This window comes from Panthera pardus, unplaced genomic scaffold (assembly GCF_024362965.1).
Source record: "Panthera pardus isolate Hobbes unplaced genomic scaffold, ASM2436296v1 HiC_scaffold_25, whole genome shotgun sequence".
NCBI lineage: Eukaryota > Metazoa > Chordata > Mammalia > Carnivora > Felidae > Panthera > Panthera pardus.
This window is the reverse complement of record NW_026526821.1, coordinates 26,343,178-26,368,481: the sequence shown is the minus strand read 5'-3', so window position 1 is coordinate 26,368,481 and position 25,304 is coordinate 26,343,178. Positions and strand designations below refer to the sequence as shown.

Sequence of the window (25,304 nt, the reverse complement as noted above, 5' to 3'; positions counted from 1 at the left end):
TCCTGCTCCCAGGGGCATCGGGAGGGTCAAGGGGAAGTGTCTGGCCAGGGGGGCCACCCAGGAGTCCCTGGGGGGGTGGCGCAGAGGGAGCAGGTGGACCGGGGACGAGGGGCTCACCATCTCCATGCCGTTCTTCTTCATGCGCCGGCAGGACTTGAGGTATGTGCGGATGCGCTTGCGGGCCCGCTCCTGGAACTCGGGAAACTGCCGGCTGCAGGACTCGATGATGGCCTGGATCTTCTCCTTGGGCTGCTTGGAGATGGGCACCATGCGGTCCAGGTTCTCGTCCACAAAGAGACGCACAAACATCTGTGGGAGACACCGGCTGTAGGAAGGGCCTCCGCGGCTGTGGCCCCGGCCCCCACCCCGCCCATCCCTCACCGCGCTCACATTGAAGGCCTTGAGGCGCTCAGGGTCCATGCCCTCAGAGTCGTTCATCTTATCGTTGTCCTCGTGGTCATCGTGGTCGTCATCGTCGTCATCCGCCGTGGGGGCCCGGCCCACCGTCAGGTCCTCAGGGCAGCCACTGACCTCGGTCTTGATGGAATCGTAGCTCCCGGAGCTGTAAGGGGGCGACTGAGAGAGGGCAGGGGCCGGAGGGTCAGACCAGGCCCGCTCGTGGTCTCCGACAGCCACGGAGAGCTCGGGCACCGGGATGGTGAGCGCACCTAACCGCCGCGCTAGCCACAGTTTCGAGGTCCTGTGTCACTTCCCCTCTCCACTCCCTTCCTCCGTGAATGGAGATGCCCGGGGGCAGCAGGCAGGGCAGCAGAGGTCTGGGCCCGTGTGAGTGCTCTACTCGGTGGCAGCGCCCACAGCGTGACCCGCCGCATCGTGTGAGGGACGGGCACTCGTGGGAAGGGTTCCCAGCCTCTTCTGCTTCTGCCAAGGCTGGCTCCGGTTTTGGGGTTTTCCTCCCCGATCCCCAAGGAGCCGCAGCCCGAGCCGGCAACCGAGCTGTCACACAGGCAGCGAGTAAGCGCCTTCTGTCAGGGAGGAGGAACAGACGGGCTGGGAGAGGGAACCAGCCAAGGCGACAGGTCCATCAGGCAAAGCGCATTCCCGAAACTCCTGGGCTGGGGTTCCCCTGTCTGCTGCCACTCCTGGGGAGACACCGTGAGCCCCATCACGGGGAGGGGGTGTGTGCAGAAAGGGGGAGTGGGAACCAGGCCCAGCTCCCCAGGCAGTCACCGTGTCGTTCAGCAGAGGAGGGACCCAGCTGCCTACTCCCACCCCATGAACACCTCAGAGAATAAGCCTCTTTTTGTGGGGATCACAGCTCTCGCTGAAGAACAAACGGATAAAGATGGACACTGACCGGCGCCCGGCCCTGCTGCGGCTGTGGCCACCAGGACTCTCTGTGACCATCCCACGGGAGATGTGACCCACCTCCCAGGGCCCCCGGCCTGGTGCCCAACTCTTGATCCACACACAGACTTTAACGGGCAGAGACACCTAGGTCCTCCGTCCGGGTCACGACAGACTCGCAGTGGAGAGTCGAAAGACCTTCCAGGCCCTGGGCCAGTCCCATTCCCAAGCTGCTCCTCAGCCAAGTCCTCTGCCAGGGCCAGGGGAGACAGAAACCGTGAGACACAAGCTGCTGGTGGCACGGGTGCTCCCATCTCACTTCCTCAGCCCACACACGTGGCCTGAGCTCACGGCGGCAAACTCCCCCTCTGCAGCTCTTTGCTCAGTGCAGGTGGCAGCTATGTCTGACCTCCGTGGCCTGAGCTCAGGCACACAGTGACAACCGAACACCCGCTCATCTGTACAGAACCTTCCCGTGAGACAGGCCATCAGAGGCAAGCACTGGCACCTGCCCTACGCCCTCTGCAGAAGAGAAAGGCCCAGGGAGGGGAGGGAAGCTGTGTAGGGGTACCCGGCTGGAGCGGAGGGGCGTAGGGCTCTGATGAGTCACCTCTGGCCCTCCTCCGGCCCCGGCAGGAGAAAACGCTCCTGCACAGAGAGAGTTCAAGTGCCCAGTGACGCACCGCACCACTGCAGGAGACCCCCGTGGCCCAGAGGCAGCAGGCGCAAGCGGAGGGGGGTGGGGCAGAAAGCAGGAGGGAGTTCCCGGTGGTGGGGGCACCTGTACGGGCCAGCCTTCCCTGGTGGCCACCCCCGCCTCCCATCAGCTTGGCCTACTGAGTTTCAAACGTTCACATCCCTGGGGCTTCAGAGGCCTCATTCTTTTTCCGCACCATCTGTAAAATGGGGACAGGCGTGCAGAGTAGCCGAGAAAGGTGGGGACTTGGTGCCGAAAGCGGCCACTTTGCTGCTGTAATTTGCAGCAGATTCTGTGCTGGGGGTTGAGGGAAATAGGCCACACGTCACCCGCTACCTTCATTAAGGTGGGGCCCACCCCTCTTTACAGATGGTGACACAGGCTCAGAGGAAGGAAGGCCTTGCTTGAGGTCACACACTGTGTGATTTCTTATTCCAGAGCCTTCCCAGGAAAATGACAGCAGCCACAGCCTCCTCCCTGACTTGGTGTCACAACTCTGGGGACACACAATGTCATTTCAGCCTCGTGCAGCCCTGACGTGTACAGGAAGCAGGGGGCTCACATCTCAGGCGGGCCCACAGCCCCACACACCTCAGGGGTGGTCTTCACCCCGTACTTGACGCGGCTCCGCAGTCCATCGGTGCCACAGCCGTCCGAGGGGTAGGATGGTGTGCCGAGTGCTGTGCCCGGCGGGAGCTTGTCACACAGGTTGATGGGCTGATCTTCGGAGGTGGCGGTGAAGTCCATGGGGGCCACGGCGCCGTTGCCATTCATCTCGGGGAAGGCGGGGTCGCCCTGCGTGCTGCTGGACGTGGATGGGTTCAGGGTGGAGGAGCCATTGCCGCTGCCACTCTCAGAGGAGGAGTCATCTGGAACAAGAGGCCTGGGTGTGAGGCTCCACCTCAGCCCCTCCTGCCCCCTAACACGCCCTGGGGGACCGCGGCCACGGCAGCCACAGGGAATACTTGCCCCGTCTTGTCCTCACAAGCGTCTCTGGGCAAGAGGTGAGCCCTGCTGTCGAAGAGGCTAGCTGTGCCCCTGCCCGATGGAGGGACAGGGCCCCTCTGCCTGAAGCAGGCCATCAGGAGTAGAGCGCCCGTAGTGATCTCCTGCACTCCACACCCGTGACACCACATCCAGGCTCGAGGGAGGCCCAGCCTCAAGGGCCCGGGACCGAGTGGCTGCTGCCTCAGGTCTGACCAGCCTGCTGCACGCCAGAGGTGCTTGGACACCCAGAGCTGGCTTGGGGCCTGACCAGCATCCCCCTCTTCCTCTAACTTGCCACTGCCCTGCCCCTTCACACCCTCTCCCCACAGTGGGCTCTCAGCTTCCTTCATCTGCCCAAAGAAAAAGGGATAATGCCTCCATTGTGACCTCCCCCCTCCTCCCCCAGTTACCCACTCTTCCCGCATGTGGGCCCTGCCGAGTCCTGGCAGCTTACACACAGACAGTGCCCCCCTCTCCCCCCAGAGCTGCCTTCTGTGCAAGGTCAGGTGGCCTTGGACATCCTGAGCCAGGGCTGCAGGCTCAGGGGGCTGCATTCCTGGCATCTCAATAGGCTGTCTCTGCTTTCCAGAGGTGACAACCCAACAAAGCTCTGCCGAGGGCGCCCCCTGCTGCGGAGAGCACAGTATTGCCTGGTTGACCTGGGAGGACAAACTTCAACTGAGGGGTTAGACATTTTCAGATAAAATTCCAGGCCCCTCTCCCCAATCCAGGCCCAGCCTCCTGCTTGATCAACTGAGACGGCGGAGGCCGAAGCAGGTTGAGCTCCCGGGGTCACGGCCAGGTGAGTACCGAGCGGTTCCCGGTGGCGCCCAGGTGCCCCCGGGGCTCCGCACCAGGACCCAGAGCTGGTGGGGGAGGGGGGAACCACAGTGAGCCTAGACCGCATCCCAGGCCACCCCTTTCCCCAGGCCAGGGTCGCGCAAGACCCCACCCCCACTCTCCCAGCCAGCAGATTATGAAGATTTAGTCCCCGGGGCTGGGCATTGGGCACGCGCACCGCCAGAGCGTCCCCATGGCGACCGAGCGGCTCTAGCGCCCCAACCAATCGCTGGCCTCCCGGCTGCCCGGGGGCGGGGCCGGGCTGCCCATCAAGCAGCCGAGCCCGGGGCAGAGGGGGATGGGAAAGGCCGTGGTGAAGTGGCACCCCTCCCCCCCTGGCTGCCGCAGGTCCCCTGGGCCAGGCTGCCCCTCCTTCTCCTCTTCCTCCGGGCAGCCACGGCTCCCTTCATCCTCCTGCAGGTCAGCTCCAGGCTCTGCTCAAAGCCGCCCCACAGCTCCCTGCTTGCTGAACGACACCCCAGAGTCCCTGTGCCTGCGTCCTTGCAACCTCCAGGACCTCACCACGCTGCCCCCTTCCTCCTCCATCACAGATGGGCCTGGTTTTCCTCCAGAAGGATCTCCAGCGACCAGAGCAGATGTTGGCGGAATGAACAAATTGCCCGGCAGTATTTACTGAGCACCTACTGCATGCCTGCACAGTCCCAGGCTGAGAAACAAAGTAACAATGACAACCAAGGTGCCAGCCCTCCTGGAGGGACAGATGCTCATTACCAAACCACAGGAAAGTGGCTGCCCTCCCTCCCTTCATCACACCCACCTCCACCCCACCCCTTTCCAGCACCAGCCTATTCTTGTTCCATAACCTTCCTGCTCTCCAAAGACCCCTGAAGACTATCCTCCAGACTCCTGCTGGGTGTGTTCTTAGTCCCCTGACTTCTGGAGTCCAGACCCCACCCTCCTGGCCACCGCGGGACCTCACATCTCCAGGCCTTTGCTTGGGCTCAGGCTCTGCTGCCTGCCTGCCATGTTGCTTCTAACTCAGAAAATTTCAGTCTACCTTCGAGGCCTGGCTCAATGCGGCCTCCTCAGGGCAGGCCTCCTCTTCCACTGTCCCTGGGAAGGAGTTACAGCCCAATGCCCGTCCTTCCTGGGGATACTTCGCGCCTCCTTTGCCTGGCCCAGGGTGAGTTCTGACGGCTGCCTACCTCCCACCTGTTGCCAGAGAAGCCCCCACACATGCAGGAGCCTCTTCTGGAGCTGAGGAGCTGGAAGGCAGGGATGGGCACCCATACTGACTGATCACGTGAACCCCTGTTTGCTCTGGCAGGTGCCCATTCTTGGCCCACCTTATAGGTGAGACTTCACACCCTGGCATCATTCCTAATAGGCCAGCTGCTTGACCTTGGAGGGCTTTGGCTTCCTCTTCTGGAAGGAGGGGTTGATAGGAAGGCACCATGCTCTGCACACAGTGAGCCAACTGTCCCAACGCAGGGGCGTCAGGCCCACGGCCTCCTGCGGTGGTGCCACACCCCTGCACAGGCCCACGGGTGGCACCCCAACCACCTGCCTCTCTGACTAGGTTTCGTCGTGGGAGGAAGGACCTCCCTTGCCCTACACCTATGGTGGAAGGGGGAAAGGGGATGCGTGCCTACTCCCAGCCTCCCACAGCTCAGGAGCCCAGGGTGGCCCCAGGGCTGTGCATCCTTGCTGCTCGGCCAGACAGCCACAGGCACGGGCTCCGACTGCAACGCAGCACCCTCTTCCCAGTACTCCGAGGCTGCTCTCATCCAGTAAGGGAAGTGGCTGTGCAGGTGGGACCAGGAGGTGCCAGGAGTCCAGACCAGGCATCCTGAGTTTTTAGAAGAAACCGGAAATCTGCACCATTATGTAAATATCCAGATTTTAAAATGTTAATGACTGACTTACATTGTTTCCATTTTGAAAGACCTTGCCAAACCAAATGTGGTCTATCCATGCAATGGAATATTGTTCAGCCCTAAAGAGGAATGAAATACTGTCACACGCTACAACACGGATGAACTCCGAGAGCATTATGCTGAGTGAAAGAAGCCAGACACAACGGGACAAATACTGAATGAGTCCCCTTCCACCCAGTGTGTGGATTAGACACATGCATAGAGACAGAAAACGTATCAGGGCCTGGAGGAGGCGGGACAGGGAGCTACTGCTTAATGGATATAGTTTGGGGTGAGGAACACTGTATTTTAGAAATAACGGTGCTGGTTGCACAACACTGTCAATGTCCTTAATGCCGCTGAATTGTACGCTTAAAAATGGTTAAAATGTAACATAAGATTTTTATGTTATACATATTTCACCACAAAAGTCCCCCCAAAACCAAAAGAACCCCAAAACCTTGAGCAGGCCAGCGGGCCCCAGTTCACAAGCTCTGTTCCCACCTCCTCCCGCCACAGGCCAAGGCCCTCCCACCTCCGCACCTCGCCTGGGGGCAGGGAAAGCCAGCCACACACACAGCCCACCTCGAGCGTGTGCTCCCCCGTCATCCTGCCCTTCATCCTGCCGTCATCCTGCCCTTCATCCTGCCGGGGCCACCCTCAACCCGCGTGCCGACCACCCGCAGCGCCACCCTCTCACGGACTGCCTCCCACTCGGGTCCATTTTTTGCCAACTGGAGAGGCCGTGGGTTTTAGGCAGAATGCAGAGGGGCCGTGTCACCTTGAAGATGCCACTTTACCTCCTTGAGCCTCGGTTTCCTTTCCAAATGCGTCTCCTGTCAGTAAACCAGGATGCATGAGGTGTAGACAATACTGGCGTAGAGAGTAGGCGCTAAAAAAGAAAAAGCTGGTTCTCTATGCCCCACTGTCTTCCTTCATAACGCACCTGCTTCCTACACACAGGGGCTCCGGAGGGCCCGCCAGAGCCCGGCCGGGTGCGAAATCTGAGGTGGGCCAGGGAGGAGGAGGGGGAGGCCAGTGCCCGCAGGATGCTCTTCCCACCCTTGTCCCTTCCCTGCCTGAACACTTCCTGGTGTCAGGCCCATGAGGGGCACTGGGGACTCAGCAGTGAAAAGAGAGGGTGGTCGCTGTCCTGGCGACTCATACTCCAGTGAGCAAAAAACCAGACACAGGGCTCCAGAAGAGACTGGGCCCCAAAAAGACAGTCGTGAGCTTTCTGGCCCTTGAGCCCCGACGACGGCAGAGCCCCATCTCCAGAACTCCTTCCAAGGAGGGAGGGACACCAGGAGGGAGGGAAGGAGGGAAGGCTTTTTGTAAGAAGCAGCCCATGGAAGAAGCCTCACTGGAGGAGGCTGAGAAGGCCCTGGGACTAAGGAGAAGGCCCTGGGACTAAGGAGAAGGCCCCTGACCCTGGTGGGGGCAAAGGTGCTGCTGGGGAGGGGGTAAGTGTATCCATCCGTCAGCGCCCCCCCCCCCCGCCCGCCCAGGCAGCAGCAGCTGCATGAAAGGAGTTCAACCCCCTAAGTGGAAGCCAGACTCCCTCCAGAGGGGGCCCCTTGCTGCCACCCACTGCAGCTGTGCCAGCTGTGTACCTTTTCACTTGCTGTTCCCTCTTCCGACACTCTGTCCCCAGCTGCCTCTCCCCATCAGGGATTTGCTTCAAGGTCACCTTCTCAGTAAGACCTCCCTGCCCCCGCTCTGACAGGCTGACCCCTTTACCTACTTTTTCCAGACCATTTTAATCACCTTCTGACATACTACGTACGTCTGTGGCCTGTGCCCAGCACCCCTTCCCCACGTAAGCTGCCCCAGCCCAGCAGACCCAGGGTCAGCAGGGCTGTGCTGGGTGGGCCCAGATCACTCCCGCCTCTCCAGAACCCATACCCCTTCCTCTGGGGGAGGGCACCCCGAGTCTTCCAGGGGAAGTACGTGCCCCACGCCTGGCCAGTCGGCACAGCCCATCCCGGCGGTCAGTGGGCATGTGACCAAGCTGGACCCGTGAAAGTCAATCCTGGGGCTCTGGCTGAAATGTTTGGAAAGAAGTGCTCCCCCAAGCCCCCAGGGCTGCTGAGCCCGTTTGGCAAGACTGAATAGCTGTCAGGAATAAATCCCCCCTTATATCCATCCTTGCCTAAAGCCAAAGAAGAACCTAGACTTTTCGGTTACAGGAGCCAACAGTTTCCTTACTGGGGAAGGTAGCCGGAGTCTCTGAGTGATCCACAATCCTCCCTCTGGGAGGAGCCCAGGGACTGGAGCCCAAGCCAGGCTGTCTCCTCACTGTGGCCCACCACAGCCCCACTGGGTCGGTCCCCCTAGCTCAGTCCTGAGGTGGCTGGTACCCGCAGGAAGGGCTGGCGGCAGCCCCCGCCCCCGCAGCGCCTGGCACCGTTTGGGGAAAGAAGGAACAGAGAGAAGCGTCAGCACCCCAGGCTGAGGCAAGCTGGGTTCCGGTACGGTCCCAATTCTTCCCTCCTCCCCACTCCCTCCAAAACAGTGTGATTTAAAGGAGATACAGGCATGTATTCAAACGCGTGCCCGAATGAGGCCGGCGGGGCCAGGGCAGGAGCAGGTGCAGGCCTCGCTGTCTCCCGACCTTGGGCACAGCCCGCCTCCTTGGCTCCTCTTATCTGCAGTCCAGGGAGTTGCCGCTGACGCCCTGTTGGGCTCTGACACTTTATGACCCTGTGAAAGAACCCAGCTGGCCCCAGGGGCAGCAGGGGCCCTGACACACGGGGTGTGGGAGTCGGGCCCTCCAGGGCACAGGCCTCCGGCCATGGGTCTCCCCGGGCGGACACGTGTTCTGGTCCAACCCGTCCCAGACCTGGCCGGAAGTGACCCTCTTGTGTCTACCCGGTCCTCGTCCGTGCTGCTGTGGCAGGACGGGCATCCCACCCAAGGCCAGGCCGCCGGAGCCTAGAACAGCGCCAGCGGGGTGAGACTGCCCCCAGCCTGTGACTGTGTGTGAACAACAGACAGAAGGGCGCCCTGAGTGGCCGCAGGGGAGCCGCTGGGGGGTGCACCCCTTCTGAACGTTTCCACAAAGCCAGGCCTCCCCGGCTCTGGCAAAGGACACCTCCCCGATTCGGGCAGGACGCGGAGCCCACCACCTGTGCCCGGAACGCCTCGGGCAGGGAAGGGCCGAGGTGCCCATCTATTTAACGTGGGGCGATGTGCTGCTATTCCAATGGGGGAATTAGCGATGAATGGGGGAAATTGTTCCTCCCTCTGTCCCGTCTCCAGAAGGAGACAAAAACCCCTTTTACCTCGGCAAACAATGCCCTTATGTGGGCGCCAGCGCCCCGCAGCCCGCACAAGCCCGGCTCTGTGCGAGCCGCCAATCGCCACACCGGGCTCTGGGGCCGCAGCCAGCGGCACCCTCTCCCAGTGGGTGACCCGCACCAGCTCCCAGGGCGGGCTGGGAAAAGGTGGGAAGGTACCCCACCACTGAGACCACGGGCCGGGCCTGTGGCCGCGCCACCCGGCATGCCCAGCGCGGGCTGCCTTCTGCGGCCAGAGGGGCGGGGGCTGAGGCCCCCTCCTCCGTGGGCTTCTGTCACAGCGGCGGCCAGGAGGGGGAGAGGAGGGGGCATCGATAATTCACACACAAAAGAGCTGGGCTGGGGGGAGGAGGGGGGTAGAGGGCTGGAGCCGGCAGCCCCACCGTGGGCCGGGAGGAGTAGACACCAGGGCAGGCGCAGGGAGTCTGCAGAGCCGGCCCTTCCTCCTCCTCCGCCCGCGCTCTGAATTTGGGTGTGCACCTCACCAGGGCCGGTCCCCGCCTGCTCTGACAAAGGCCAGTGGCCTGGGCCATGTTTACATGATGCATAGTTCCCAGGAGCACCAGGCTCCTGGCAGGCTACCCTGCTCTTCCTCCCGGAAGGAAGGGGGAGGGCCTTGGGGTCAAACGGGGGACACAGAGGAGTTGGACCAGGCGGTCTTGCTGGGATCCCACCATCCTGGGTGACAGGGCCACACGGGGTGCCCGCCCCGCGGTCTGGCCGTCAGGCCCCCGGCTGCCCACCGAACTGTCCCTTCGAAGCATCCCATCCCACCCTTGTGGTTCCAGGGGTAGGCCGGCCCCTGTTCCCCACCATGCTCCCCACCGGCCTCCGCTCTTGCCTCCTAATGCCACGGACCCAGGGACGCCGGCACCTCTACTCCACAGCATCGCCTTCCCGCCCGGCCTTTTGCAGGTCGTTCCTTAGGCAGGCACCGACGCCCGGGCCCTCAGAGACTAGAGCAGTGCTGTCCAATAGAAACAGAATGTGAGCCAGCCATGGACTTTCCCGTTTTCTAGTAGCCACATTTAAAAAGTGAAAAGAAACAGAGAGAATGAATTTTAATAATCTATTTTATTCAGCCCAATATAGTCAAAATCTTATTTCAACAAGGAGTCAATACTGTGTTAAAACTGAGCTATTTTACGTTCTTTTTTCGTACGACGCCTTTGAAACTCAGTGCGTATTTCACACACACAGCACACTTCAGTTTGCAGAAGCCTTTCTAACAGCCATCTACAGCCATAGTATCAGACAGCGCAGACCTAGATTTCCCCCTCAAACTGAAATCCTGTCTCTCAGTGCAGGAGCCCCTAGTGAGGTGTCTGACCCACAGAGGAGTTGGGTCTTGGGGGCAGGGGGCCGGAGCAGGGCTGGCATCAGGGCACTGGGGACGGGTGCCACCTTCAGTGGGGGATGATACTAAGTGTCAGGCGCCAGGCACACTGTTCCCGATCTGCGCAAGCACCCCACGGCAGGCATCGGGGAGGAACCAGGGGCTCCCCGAGGGGAGTCATCTGCGATCACACCGCGTGTGTGGCAAAGCCCAGACAGGCCCCCGATTTCCCAAGGCACCTGCCCTCTTTCTCCTCTAGGCCTCCATTTGCCCATCTGTACCGTGGGACGGTCCCCACCTCTGCCGCCACCCCACTTCCTTCGGCTTCTCCCCCAACACGCACTGGTCAGGTATGCCCAGTGGGAGGTGCTCCCGCTATGGACAGGCTGGGTCTGTGTCTTCCCAGGTCTGACATCTCCCTGGCCCCACCCTCTAGGTCAAGCACGGGCAGTGAGAAATCCATGCTAACTCAACATACAAAGCTCCAGCCAATATGCCCACTGCACCCCTACCACCCCCCCTACCAAACAAATCGTGTGTTCTGAGAGCAAACAGAGCCACTTCAGGTGACCATGTGTGGATGATTCACGGGGCAGGGCCCGGGCCCCAAAGCCTGTGCGTGTGTGTGTGGCATCTGAGGGCCCTGGACGGTCCTCCACCAGCCTTCCCGGAAGCCGGCCTGGGTTCGGTGCACCTCAGTCCTTAGGTCAGAGTGATGACGCCACCATGGCTCCGGTCACTTCCTGGTTCCCGAGAAAGCTGCCCTTCGACAGGCTGGGGTGGCAATGCCTCTCTTGCATGGCCCCCACCCACCCTGGGTATGCTCTCCAGCACAGCGGGGCTGTGTCTGCAGAGGGTCAACGGGGAACTGGGGTCTAATGCATCCTAGACCGAGGGGCAGGAGCAGCAGGACGGCTCTGATCTCCCCGACAGGCCGGCAGATGCAGGCTAATCTCCCAGGGGTGTGGGGGGGGGGTCGCCCTCTCCCTTAGCAGGTCAACCTCACCACCCCAGGCCAGGGAGCCTGTCCTGCTCTAATGTCCTCACAGGCATCTGGGGGCCTAAGACCCTGGCAGCCCACACAAGGCCAGGGCTGTGCAGGCCCCGCCTGCTCCTGGGATAAAGGGATCCCTCGGTGCTGTCTCCCAGCCTCTCTCACCCCTCAGTGGCTGGAGGCCAGGACAGCCTAGCATTGTCTGTGCGGCCAGCAGCCCAGCTGATGATGGACACTTTCCTGTGACCCAGGACTGCAAGGGTGGCCCATGGCCAATCCCCAGAAAGACTTGGGCCCCAGTTCTCTGTTCCTTGGGGGAGGGCAGGGCAGAGGGATCATTCCGTGTGGATGTTTGGAGCCTTGACTAGGAACAAACAGCTCGTGCTCTGGAAGGAGGGAGTGTGACCTGTAGCCAGAGAATGGGGCCCAGACCCGGTTTCTAGCCTTAGCTTAGACAAGTAGGGTCAGGGGTGGCCAGGGCCAAGATGACAACAGGCGTGAAAGAGAGAAAGCTCAGTTTCAAAGCTCACTGCAGGACAAGTCCCTCAGAAGCCATCCCCAGTTGGCCACGGTGAAGGGGCCACAATCCTCCCCCAATGTGACAGTGACCAGGGCGGACACGCAACCATGAACGTTGGGGTCCCCAGGGAGTCAGGTGTAAGCAAACCATAAAGCTCCAACCCCAGCAGTGGGCCTGCCAGAGGGCGGGCACCATCCACAGAGCACACTAAGTATCCGGAGCACGGGGGTGGTGTTGGGGACTGTCTGAGCCCGAATGGCCTGCTCCCAACTCCTACGGAGCCCTTCCCCACTAGCAGGGTGGCCCCTGTCCTCTCCCTTGCACGAGCAGCATCCACCCCTTGCCGGGAACCCTCCCGTGGCGTCCTCAGTGCCCAGGAGCCTTCTCCTTGGACAGCGGAACAATCTCACAGCTGCCTGCCTAGCTACCTGCCTGTGTGGAAGCTTGGAGACAGGGTCAGGCGGATCCAGAGGTAGGGTCTTGAAGGACTCAGGGTCCCTGGCACATATGAGCAGGGTGTGTGACAGGAGTTCACAAGATGCCAGGACAAGCTGTGAGTACCTGACCTCCCATCCCAGCTCTTTCCAAAGCAGCAAGGCTCTGGGTGGGTGGGTGGGTGGGTGGGTGGGTGGATGGATGGATGTGTGTGTGTGTGTGTGTGTGTGTGTGTGTGTGTGCGCGTGTGTGTGTGTGTGTGTGGTAGAGCAGGAGCAAGGAACACTGGTGTGACGCTGTAAGGGAGCTGTGGTCAGGACCACACGGGGATCATGTGGCAGACGGGACCCAGAGGGACCTGAACAGATAGACTGGATGGGACCAAGTGAGGCTGGTGAAGAGTCTAGAAATTGGGACCAGTGAGGAGAACCCCTCAGCCTTTCAAGGGAGGCCCTGACCTGCCAACAGCCCCTCAGCCCGCGCGTGCCAGTTGGCAGTGAGCCCGGGCGCCCGGCCCTCCAGCACAGCCCCCTGCACCAGGCTGGCCACTTATGAGGAAATGGCCCCACACCCATTTGTTGAGCCTCTCCCGTCCCAGGCTTGCGCTAAGCTCTGTCACTGCCTCACCCAGCTCTCATCTCTCTGTCCAGTGAGGGCAGATCACTGCCCCAGGCCCCACAGCAAGGAGAGAGGAATTGCGAGTGGAGGCAGGACCGAGCCTGGGGCAGGGCAGCAGGGCTACGGGCCGCCCCCTTCCCCTGCACACTGCGTTGCAGGGAGGTGGGGGAGGCACACTGAGAGAGGCCCCGGCTGGTGAGGAAAGGAGGGACAGCCCCACTGCTCCCCAGGGGACAGCCCCTGCCGCCCGGGCTGCGTTTCTGGGCGGTGGAGGGCCCTACTTGTCAGCAGGCAGGAAGCCTCGGTCTTCTCTCAAAGAGCTCCCAAGGACCTCAGGGCTAATGGTCACATTAGCCTGTCCTACGTCAGCAGAAGCCAGGAATCAGAGCCAATGACTTGCCGAGGACCACCGGGCAGGGACGGGACTGGCCAGAACCAGCTCAGGAGACCCATGGCACAGTGCCAGGGCCTGCCTGCAGGGGGCCATGTCCAACTGAGACCTGGCCCACAGACATGGCCCCAGCTCTCTCCATCCTCCTGGCTGCAGCCTCCCTGCCCCGTCTCTCCTGTTTGGAGGCTGGAGTCCTGGGGAGCTTCTGGAGACATGTGACCCAGGAAACCCCCAGCCCTGGCATTCAGCACCTTTTCCCCTGTCCAGCCTCCTCCCTGGGAGGAGCACAGACGTGCTTGCTACCTGAGCCTCCCAGGCACGCCTCAGGCCCCCTGTGCCTGCCTTCAACATCGCACCAAACACAGCCTGCTTGCTCCCACGGGCCTCCTCTGGTCCCCCATCTCTGCCACTAGCTGCTCAACAGCCATTGGTTGAGCTGCTACTCCATGGTCAGAGCTGGGGGTAACGTCCAGAAGAGGACACTCATCCCGGTGCAGGGCCCTGACCCTGAGGATGCCCCCCGTGGCGCTGTCTGAAACAATGAAAAAGAGGAACTCGAATGTCCTTCCCCACAAGTGGCCCAAACGCTGGCTCCAGAGTCAGAGAGACTTGTGGTCTGGGCAAGTTACTTCCCCCTCAGGAGAGGACATGTCCTTCCCTGTAGGAAAGGCATGGTCATAGCTCTGAGCACCCAGCAGGCTTGGGAATGGGGATTCCAGTCACTAGAATGACTGGACAGTCTTCAAAAAATGCCACATCACTGACAGGAGAGGCAAATAACATTAAGAAGAAAAAAAGGTGGCTGCAACACTACATAATCCCCCTGCCTTTTTTTTTTTTAACAAGACTTTTATTATATGCAAAGAAAAGACTGAGAAAAATATGCCCCAAATATTGGTATTTTTTTCTTTTCTTTTGCTCCATTTTTCCCCCTAAAATTTCTACAATAAATGTAATATTTGTGAAACCAGGGGAAACCTAAGATAGGTTTCTATACAGAGGCACACCTGCCCTCAGGAGGCTTACAGCCTGGCAGGGATCCCACATTCTTGTGCCTGTCCCTCTCTGCCTGACTTCTGAAAGGCAGGAACAGGGGCTCAATCGTCCCGTGACCAAACTGATAAGAGTCCTGAAAGAACTGAAGACCACCCCCCCCCCACCAGTGCCTTTGGTCATGGGCACCGGAGGGGAGGCTCCAAACCCTCCCCATCTGCAGGAAGGGAGTGCCGGCACCGGGTCACCGGAGGGAGGGAAGAAGAGAGGTCCAGTGTGGTGTCCTGTGGGCCTATAGGAGCGGTCTCGTCTGAGAGGCACATACAAGGGGCCCTGAAATGCCCCAGGACACCACACAGCCCCTGGCCGGCAATCCCCACCCCCACAATCCTGCAGGAAGACGACCATGCAGGAAGAGGGAAGCGGGACCCTCTGCTCTCCCCTGGCGCTGGCTTCCTGTCTGCCGGAGAGGTGAGTAATGTCCGCTCCCCACCCCCTCGCATCCCTTCTGGAGGCCAGGCCTCACATTTTCCGTTCAGGAAGGGGCAGAGCAAGAGGCCAGTGAAGCACATCAAGGAGAAATCAAGGAGCAGGCCCTGGCCTGGCCCCGCCCTCTGCAGCCCAGACTGCCTGGCCCGCCCATGGCCCCCTGGGACCCTGGCCTGGCCGGCATCTGAAGCCTGGGGGACCTGCGGGCTTGCCTTGCCCATGTGTGTGCTCTTGTTCACCATTTCATTCGAGCATCCATTTGACAGACCATTACCCCCACCTGCTCTGTGCCAGGCTCTGTGCTGGGTTCTGGGGTCCTAGCTTTCAGGGTGCTTATGCTCTCTGGGGGAGAGATGGACATTAGGCAGATAATCCCACCGACGGGACATGACTACAGACTGACAAACTGGTCCCAAGTCAACTCCAGACTACAGTGTCTCTGGACAAAGTCTCAACAGCTAGCTTCTCCCAGGCGTCTTCTCTCTACCCCAGAAGGCACCCCCTGAACCAAGTGTCTTTCCAGTCACCTGTGATGTACACAGAGTTCCATTTGGACTCATAGGCCAAAGCCTCAGATAGGGCCTAGCTGCAGGTCTGGAAAAGACTCGGCCACGCGTCGGCAAGAGGCCACAGGGGGAACAGCCTGGATCACTCTGGCCCCAAGAAGCCAGTGCTTGGAATACGTGAGGGGAGGCTCCTCTGGTTCCCAGGCTCCCCCCTCCCCCATCTTCTGGGGAACTTCACACATGGCCAATACCTGCCAAGGCAGAAACAGGAGGGCAGCCTCCTTCGGCACTACCGTGAGAAGGGTCAGATCACCCAAATTCTCTTCATCATCTCCTACGTCTCATGAGGTGAGACAAGAGTGTATGCTCACCCATGGCAGCGACAGCCCCCAGCAGGGAAGCACTTTGTGCGTGGTGTGTCCCTCCCCCACCCCAGGCCAGTGTCTGCTGCTGTGATTTCAGGGAGCCAGGAACAGCACCCAGAAAAGAGATCCGTGAAGTACATCCTTGCAGGCAGGGGCGGGCTTGAGGGAAAAAGCACAACCATGCATGTTTCAGGGCGAGTGCATTCCCACTCCCTGCACATCTCAGAGGCAAGCTCCCAGGGGTGAAAGCTGGTGTGCTAATTCATTTCTGGTCTCGGCATGGGGACCTGGCCCGCCAAGACCCAGTCTTCATCTGCATTTGTTAAAATTTGAAAAGGGAAGGAGAGAAGAGGGGGTGGTGAAGGCAGGCGGGGGCAGGGGGGAGGAGGAGGAGGAGGGGAAAGAGGAGGGCCCAACACATACACCTACAGGTGTGAATGTGTGCAAGCTACCTGGCTTCCCGAAATGGTTCTGGGCCGCATCACTGGCCAGCACGAGTGGTGCACTCCCTGGGACAGCCTTGGAAGCCCCACACTTTCTGGCTAAGGGAAAAGACCCAGGTGCTCAGATTGGGGATATCCTCAGGAACAAAGAACCCAACTGGTCCCCAACAAGGGTGTGCCTATATCCCCTCCGGATGGTGTGCTCAGAGGTAGGTCTTGATGAATGTCTGTTTCTTTATTCATTCAGGCAACAAATATTCAGCAGGCCCCTATAACGTGCCAAGCATACAGCTGGAGTCACTGGGGACAGAGTAGAGAGCAAGATTGACATGGTCTGTGCCTTGCAGGACTCACAATGGGGGCTTTAGACCTCATCTTTCCAATTTGCCAGCTCCACGGAGGACCGAGGGCCGGAGACCACACAGCAAGCCACCACGGAGGGTTGTGGCTAGGTTCGGAGTCCAGGGTAGACCAGAGCCTCTGCTTGGCCTGTCCCCACCCCGGTCCTTCGTTAACAACAGGGGATATGAGAACACCCCGTAGTCTGACGGTCTCCCGTTGATTCACTGATGGGAGCAGGATCTCGGCTTGTGTCTGCACTGTAAGCACCTTCAGAGAGGGGAGCTGGCTGCGTGCCACCGTGGGGGCTGGGGGGCTGGAGGAGGGCTCTAGGCCAGGTCTGTACCCAGCCAAAACCCTACGGGAACCCACTGCTCTGGAGAAACACAGCAGTCACCAATAGATCCAGGACCAGCAGGGGCAGCAGAGACCAGGCCAGACAACTGGGCCTTCTCGAGGCCTGCGACCCCCCGCACTGGGTCTAGGTCGGCCTCTGGCCAGCACATCAGCCCACAGCCTCCAGACACAGCCTCTGATTAAATAATTAAATTGATGGTATCACAGTCAACACCGTCCTCCCTGTCTCCAGCTCGGGCTGCCTGCCCTGATAAACACCCTGGCACTGTCAGCAGGCCAGCCTGCTTCAGCCCAGTGCCCACAACCAGGAAGGCCTGGGGCGGCGGGAGGGGCAGGGGGACTGCAGGACTACACCCAGGCCGGCTCCCCCTGGGAAGCTCTTGTGGGACAACCTGCAGGATGTGCCGACCCCAGTCTCTGCTTCATCTTCGTGACCGGCCAAGCCCCGGGCAGCGGGGCAAATGATGCTGAAGAATCCCTGCGACCCCCACAGAAATACTCCCTTCCGCTACCTGAGCCTGGAAACTCCCCACAAAGTGCCAAGTCTCCCTGGGAGATGTCTCCAACAAAAATCAGACTGCTAAAGGACGGTTTTGAGCAACAATAACATAAGACTTTTTCAAGAGTGAGTTGCGGGAATATGGCCCCCATTCAGTCCTACTACTCTGAGTTTTTAAAAAAAATGTTCTGGATCCTTCTTGGGAAGGTATAACCCTATGCCCTTGGCTGAGCTCTGCTGGCACAGCCCTTGGTGTGGCCTTTGGGCGTGGCCTTTGATCGGCTCAGATGAGAAGGGAGGTCAGCTGCTGGGCACTTCCGAGCCCCAGAACCCCCAGCAGCATGTGGCTGCCCCCACCCTGTGGGAATACTGGGGGGCGGTTACTGGTCTGGGAGGCTCTGGTGGGGAGGCTCACAGCACGAGGGGGTCGTGCCGACCTCACGAGGTGTCAGGGCACAACAAAAGTCTTTTCTTTCCCAGCAGCCTTATACTCCAGGCCCGGCAGAACCACCCTCTGGGCTCCCCAGCCCCTAGCCCAGCTTCCCCAGCTGCCTCCAGGCTGGGTCTCTTCCCAGACAAAGCCGGATTCAGGCCTGTGAGGGCAGTCGGGAGGCAGGCGCGCGGGTTCTGCCATGGAGACGAACTTTGACCCAAACTGCAAGGCTCCTACCCCTTATTTACTCTTTAAGGCTAACCCGTTTCACAGAGTTAACATTACACCCCTTTTTAACCCTGCACTTCCCTCCCGCATTCCAGGCCCGACCTTTGACCCTTCCTAATTGCTGGTTCTACACCCCAGATCTCTGAGGCTCAGCCCTGGGCTCAGCCCCCGCCCCCCAATCACCTCCCCAGAACCCAGAGCCCCACCAGAGACACTGACCACAGGTGCCACCCGGGTCCCACAACTGCACGTGACTGACACAGGCACTGTTGTCTCAGAGCCCCAGCCCCTTGGGGGTTTCACACAGGTGCTCCAGAGTGGACCCCTGGGATCTGACTTCTGACCCCAAGACTCCCATGCCAAGAAGAAGGCCTCCGTTCCGAGGGAGGCCACAGGAAGCTGCCTGGCTGGCCCTGGAGGGCAGTGGGGGCCAGGGAAGAGGCCAGACGGCTCCTGAGCTGGGCCACTTCTTATCACAAGGGCCTGGGGACACACAGTGGACAAGCTTATTGCCTGCTGGCTCACAAGGTGACAGGCAGGGACCCTGTCCTGTCCTATAGCCTCATGCTGAGTTGCAGAAGCCTAACTCTTGCTTTCACTGCTGGGCAGCTGAACTCTTCCGGGTCAGGCAACTATTAGCCTTCCCAGACCTGAATCACGGTAATTTCGACATCCATATCCCACCAGCCTGTGAGCGTCAGGGCAAACAGACAGGCAGGACAGCCTGTCAGGCTGCCAGCCCCTGAGAGCTCTCTCCGTTTACCTTTGGGAGGACTTGCTCTCCCTGCAGCTGGGGGCTGGAGTGCTGGTGGAGATGCTGAGGCCCTCCAGTAGGACCCCTCGCCAGGCCCCAGCCCAGATTTCTAGGCCCCTGCAGGCAGACACAGCGCCTTCCTCACTGGCCACCAAGAGACACTCACCGTCCTCTTGGCTGTGGAGGTTCTGAGGGCTCCGCATCCTCTCGTCCTGGCTGGGACTCAGGCTGGAGGCCAGGTGTGGGTCAGCTGACATCCATGTGGAGTCGTTCATATCAAAATCTTCACTGCTCACAGAAGTTTCATCCTGATCAGGGACAAAGAAGGTGGATGTTTCAACAGGGACAGGCTCTGTGCAGCCCCAAGGCAGCATTTTGGGTGAACCCTAGGGCCTGTGGGCATTTGGAAGCCTCCAAAGGCCACAGGGAACCCCCAAACCTTGCCCCCCGTGCAAGCGGTTCGGGCTCTGGTTCCTGTCGGAAGCCAGGGCTGAGGGCCGGCGCTGTCTGTAATTGAAGACAATTATGAGGTCTTGCATCCTGGAGGGGCGGATAGCAGGGCCTGGCTCTTACCCTTGTGAGCCAAGGTTGAAGCAAGCGCTGTAAACAAGGGCCACCACTCCCCGCCCGCAGCCCCGGGAAGAGGGCTCGCTGTGCACAGGGACGGGTGGCCAAAAGCGGGTAGCGAGACATGCGGACACTGCTGAGGCCAAGCAGACCGCCCCCACTAGGACTGCCTCCGACTCCAGCTCCCATGGAGCATGCATGGAATTCCTTTCTCCCACTCCCCCAACCCAGAGGACATTTCTGTCTTCCTCCTTCCTAACCTTTGCTGTGCTTCAAAGATATGCTCTTGGGCAGCTTCCAGGGCTGAAAAGGCCAGCCCCAGAAGTGCAGAGAAGGAAGGGGGTGGGGCAGGCAAGGAGGGTTCGGATCAGACCGCAAAGGGGGTTTGGCTCCAGGGCCTGGGGGGCCGCCAGGGCCTTCCAAACAGCCGGAGGGCCTGTTAGAGAGGACCACGCCTGCCTCCTCTCCCCTTGCTGGCTTCAGTGAGCCCCTGGCCAGTCATCTGGGAACCCCCAGGGCGGGGCCCCTTCAATCCAGCCCTCCAGTGGGAAGGGACCCCACCTCCTTCTGGCCCAGCCTCTTTCAGGAGCAGCAAGCAACTGTGTTTGGGAGCTGGCTGTAAAATGCAAGAAAGATGGCCCAGCAGCTCCACCCCCCCCCAACTGGCTTTGCCCCCTCCCCTCTCCTCTCTAGCAGGATACAATGGCATCTGTGGGCCCCCAGTAAGGACCTCTGGCAGAGCCCCCCACCCCCCAAAAAAAGCCTCTCCAGGGCCCCCTCACAAACGACTCTTTTATAATGAGCAAACACACTTTGGTTCGAACTTTCTTCGGAGGCTGTCCCTGAGGCAGACACATCTGTTCTCCAAGTGCTAGGGAACCGGCGTGGATTATCCACCCCTCCCCCACTATGGCAGGCTGGCAGGGAGTTTCCTGGAATTTACAGCTTCTGTGCAGCCAGTGTGTGCCCTCTGCGGCCGAATCCACCACACCAGCTCTGCCCAGCTCCGGGGTCCCCACGAGGCACACCCAGAGCCTCAGGGGACAGAGACCAGGTGTCCTCTTGGGACTTACTCCCCTCCCACCCGCTTCCACTCACCCTGCCTCCCTCCCACTGGCCGCTCTGCTCCTTACGCACAAGCACATCCACCCAGTCTTCCTTGGGTGAAAGCCCACTCACTCACATTCACTCAGACTATGTTCTCACACCCAGAGGGACACACACAGTCAAAAGGCTCTCTCTGCACAAAAGGCACAAAGGGACAACAAAACTCTCCCGTGCGGCCCCTCAGGACGGAACCTAAGAGTGAGAGGGGTGGCTGGCCAGAGAGTGGACCCTTGGAGGCACAGAGCCCATCGAGGCTCTGGGAGCCAGGGGCAGACACATCCTTGCTTGGGCCGCCTGCTCCTTCCCGTCTGCCCAGAGCACACTGCGCTCAGGTCTGACCTGAGGTAGGAAGGCCTTTCCTGGCTCTTGGGTGTCGTTGAAACACCCATGATTTACAAGGCTGAATCTATTAACATCCGGAAGCGCTATCTACTCAAAACGCTTCATGCATTCATTCAACAAGCATTTATTGAACACCTACTATGAGCCAAGCACTTTCTAGGCGTTGGGAAGTTCAGCAGTGGACAAGACAGAGTCCTAGTGCTCCTGGCACTCCCTGTCCCGCAGGGGAGGAGATGGATAATCAGCAGAAAAAACACATAACAGCTGTGGTGATGGGCTCCGGAGCAGAACGAAGCAGAGCAAGCGGGAGAGGGGCCCGTGGGGCCGTGTTTGTCAGGTGGCCGGGGAGGGCCTCGCCGGTTAGGAAACATCTGAGAGGAAGCCCACAGGAAGTGAGGAAGGTTACCATGCAGGGGTCTGCACAGGGAGCCTTCCAGGCACTGGCACATGTTGGTGGGTCCAAGGAGCAGCCAGGAGGCCACTGTGGCCGGAGGAGAGGGGTAGGCCAGGGGCGGCGGCGCCACACAGGAGTGTCCCCTCCCAAGGTGTGCATAAGCCTGGGCGGGGCTGTCCGCAGCGGGTCCACTAAACACACGCCTCACCCAGGAGCGGGACACTCTACCCCCCCTCCACCAACTTGAAAACGTGAACAGACACCAAAGTTCATTAGGCGTCAAGTGCTCCCCTTTGATCGTCTCAGGTCATCCTCCCCACAGGCCCACCTGTGGGCCTCATGAGGCAGGTGTAGTCACCAGCCCCATTCTACAGATGAGAAACGGCCACTCCAAGGGGTTAGGGCGACCGCCCAAGGTCGTGAGCTTACAAGCGGCAGAGCCGGACGTGCGCAATCCTAGGGGCCCAGACGCGCCATCCTTCCCACCTACGAGGCTGCGCCCAGGCTGTCCCCCTCACCCGGAACACCCACCGGCCTGTGGCACCGCACAGCGCAAAGTCCGAACGCGTACCTGTCTCACCCACCAGCTCCGGCTGTCTCCATCACTCTTACACAATCTGTCCGCACCAGCAGCCCCCTGCAGTCAGGCACACGCCCCTCAGCTGCGGCATGTCAACATACTCTGGGCTTTGCCCTGACTTTCCCCAGAGAACCTAAGTCCTTCCGAGGGTGGGGACGAGGCTGTGTGTCTCCCGGACCCCCCCCCCCCCCCCCCCGCAAGGCCTGCGAGACGCGGGGCACTGGCTGAACTGCCTGGCCGGATCCTGGCGTTTGAGGAGGATGCGGCATCAGTTCGACAATGGCGGCCTCGGTCCCGCCACACACGGTTCTCGAATGGAGACCATATGAAACCCGGATGGTGGCTGGCAGGCTGGCGGCAGCACACGGCCCCGCAACGTCTCCCCGTGGCACATGCCAACCACCCCACGCAGGGCCTAGGGTTTCTCTGGCTCAGATCGCTTAACTGTCCACCAGAATGACCCCCTCCACCCTTCCCTGCCCTGCCAAGTCGAAGTGGGAAGAGGTGAGCAAAACTTTACACTGAAGTTGACTGACAGCGAAAACCCAGTGCCCACTGTGCCAGCGGGGTCTTTGGGGGCAAGGGTTTCACGACATTTCCCTCCCATGGCTCCATTAAAAAAGCAGGCGCCCACGTCAGGCCTGTCTCAGGATGTGGGACCTGCCCCTCGGAGATCGACCCCAGCTGCCCAAGGGCACCACAGCTAGCTGCAGAGCTGGGCTCTGAACCCAGGCAGTCTGTGCCCAGAGCCCACATCACAGAGCCGCCACACCGCGCTTCCTCCCTTCAACTGAAAGAGCCAGACTCCTTAACGACAAAGTGTCTCAGGATGAGACCCACAGGAGACTCATGGGAGATGGAGCTATATTTACACATACTCCCACACGCGCTCCCTCTCTTCAATGAGTGGCACACATTTTCTGAACATCTACTATGTGCTTGTGTTGTGCCGGGGGCACAGACAACGAAGGCTCCTTTCCTTCAGGACCTTGTTATCTACGGAGAGACACCAGCCAAAAATTCTGCCCCGCTTAAGTGCCAGGAGAAAGGGGCTACAGACCCCTCCCAAGCCGCTGATGGACCGCCAAGCTCTCCCCTGGAGAGTGTTCTCACAGCCCATGGGGTCTGCTGCACGACCCCTGGCTCTGAAGGCGGTGGCTCCATGCAAGGTTCCAACACCGCTGCTGTAGCTGCTTTTTAGGAGAAACCAAGCGTCGTTAACCCGGTTGAAACACAGAAAACGATTATGTTCTGACGGAGCTGCCACAGCTACTTTTGTGGGAGAGAAGCCTTCCCAGACCCCTTTGCAACCTGGCTGCTACAGCGCAGCCCCCAGCCGCAGAGGGCAGGCCGCGACCTCGCCCCCTCGATGGAGCTGAGGCTCCAGGAGCAGGCTAATTACACAGGCAGTCGCCGGTGCACGCGGCTCTGAGACCGTCCATGACTGTGCGGGGCGGGCGATGCACTCCTTTCCCGAGGGATCAGCAGGAGGTGGCCAGCGCGGCCTTGTGAGCCGCAGGCTCTTGGGCCTGTGGATTGACTTAGGGTGTTCTCCCCCTGCTCACCCAGAGGTCACGAGTTAGGCCCCTCTTGCTTTTCCCTTCTGGACTCTCAAGGGAATCTGATCTACTAATTTCTCTCTGTAAACAAACTTCAGTGAAATTTTCATTAGAGAATAAAAGAGTGTATACAATCCAGTCTTTCTGGGCCACTTTTCCCCAGACCCCATGAGAGTGACCAGCCAGCTGCCCCCTTCCCCCAGCTCCTCTTACCTCAGACACCTTGAAGCCTACAGCCTTGCCACCTGTTGATAAAAGTCCATCATTCAGCACCAAAGGGCCTGAGCCATTGTGGGCGTCAAAGTGATAGCACCACTGCCTTTCTGAAGGGGGGGACCTTAAGAATATGTGGGGAGCAGGTGAGCAGCACCCAGCCAGGCCCTAGAACACACCCCAATCCTGGAGCCCTGACTCTGGGCAGAAGGAGAGGAACCGGACCAAACCCTCCCTGCTTATCTGCAGTCCAAAATTCATGGGCAGGTTCAGTTTCTCTCCACCCAGGTTCTGAGGCCCTTCCTCCTCTGCAGGCAAACTAGCACCAACCACTGCCCAGCCTAGGAGGAGGAGAAAACGGGAGAGCAGAGGGGAAATGGTGGAAACGCGCCTGTATCCATGGCGGGTAACTAGGAGCAGGTGCTATCAGTAACCTGATTATTTTACAACTGGGGTCAATTTCTTGGGAACTAGGTTCCTGGTGCCTCTGAAGTTGAGCCATTTGCATCCTCCAGGACAGGGATCCTGGGGCGTGCCTCACACAACATTTTCCAGGCCTTTCCTCTCAGCTGTAACTCTATCTCTACCACTTGCTTTGAGGGAAAAAAAAAAAAAAAAAAAAGAGGAGGATTTGCTGAGAATTTAGTGCAATTGTAAGCCATAAGCCCTGACCAGGAGCCTTGGGTGTACGTTTCAGAGAAGGGGAGTGGGGGAGGGGAGGCAGGGATGTGCCAGAGGTGTTTTTGGGCCAGGCAGGAGACAGACCCCTCTGTCTAGCCCCCACAGTCTGTTTGATGAGAGGCTGAAGCTCCTGCCAGAAAGATCGCCAGGCTGGGACAGTTGCCCCAGCACTAGCTCTACCCCAAGGAGGCGGGCACCAAGATGTAGAAAGTGAGCACCTCCTTCTGGAACACCTGCACGTTCCTTCTGGGCCCTGGAATTCTTCAGTAAGAGGCAACTCTTCCCCTTGTCTCCATGTCAGCGAGCATTACACACACAGCCTTCTGAGCATGCCAAGAAGGTACTGAACCGCATTTGACCCCAACTTAACCCCTTCGGTTCATCAGATGGCTTATTAATGGAAGATGAAAACCCCCCAGGATTGAAAGTAGTGAAGGGATTGCACAAATGAAATCTTAGGGTGGTCTGAGCCGCAGCTCCTGGGAGCTGTGGGGTCCCAAGGCTGCCGCTTCATGCTCCACACTGAGCCCACCTGGCCACCAGGGGAGGAGGCCAGCCTCCTGGGGACACTCCCTGCACAATTCCACTCCTTCCTGCTAACATACCTTCTCTGCTGACTAGTCCTGTGAGCACAAGCCCTTCTGGGAAACGTGGAGTGGGGAGGGCTGAGGCAGCCAATCCCCTAACACCTTTCAGGTGTTCTCGCACACACGCATAGGGTCCGTCAGAAACATACATACACACATAGGGAGATGCTCTGTTGTCCTTGCTGTCACGAAGGCCTGAATGCTGGGAGTGAGCATTTTCAACACCTTCCTACTAGTGTGTCGAGTGTAAAATGGGCTTTTGTTTCCTAGGCAAAGGCAACTGGCTGTTTTCCCAGCACTCCTCACCATGAGGGCCTCACTGACACCCCAGGCCCTGGCATTAACAGGGGTCTCTTTAAGAGGGTGGCTGGAGAGAGGAGTTGCAGCAGACGGGGTTCTTCCAGCCAAAAGGAGAGCTGGAGAGGAACCACTCTGAGCTAATCCCCTGCAGGAGTTTCCTTCCAAGAAAAGGACCCAGACAAGACAAAAAAGTTCTTGAGAAACTCAGGGCAGCCCAGCTCCACATGGCCCCAGGGTGGCTGAGGCCACAGAAGTTTCCCCAAATC

General features: G+C 59.7%; 1 protein-coding gene and 1 long non-coding RNA gene across 6 annotated transcripts in view; one reads left to right on the top strand and one right to left on the bottom strand.

Moving 5' to 3' along the window:
• The window catches only part of NOL4L (nucleolar protein 4 like), a 123,607-nt gene that overhangs the window by 5,853 nt on the left and 92,450 nt on the right, over positions 1-25,304 (bottom strand). For 3 of the 5 annotated variants that reach the window (XM_019458816.2, XM_019458817.2, XM_053890356.1), the window contains 4 exons: positions 18,875-19,016; positions 2,597-2,874; positions 391-576; positions 118-309 (listed from right to left, as the gene is read on the bottom strand). In XM_019458816.2, coding sequence (XP_019314361.2) covers positions 118-309; positions 391-576; positions 2,597-2,874; positions 18,875-19,016 — 798 coding nt within the window. Of the gene's footprint in view, positions 1-117; positions 310-390; positions 577-2,596; positions 2,875-18,874; positions 19,017-19,281; positions 19,385-23,470; positions 23,631-25,304 lie in introns of those variants that run through there. The other 2 variants (XM_019458819.2, XM_019458818.2) reach the window with 2 other exon arrangements.
• LOC128773481 (uncharacterized) lies at positions 2,874-6,109 on the top strand. Its single transcript, XR_008417745.1, has 2 exons — positions 2,874-3,794; positions 4,253-6,109. It is a non-coding gene; the product is annotated as an uncharacterized LOC128773481 (long non-coding RNA).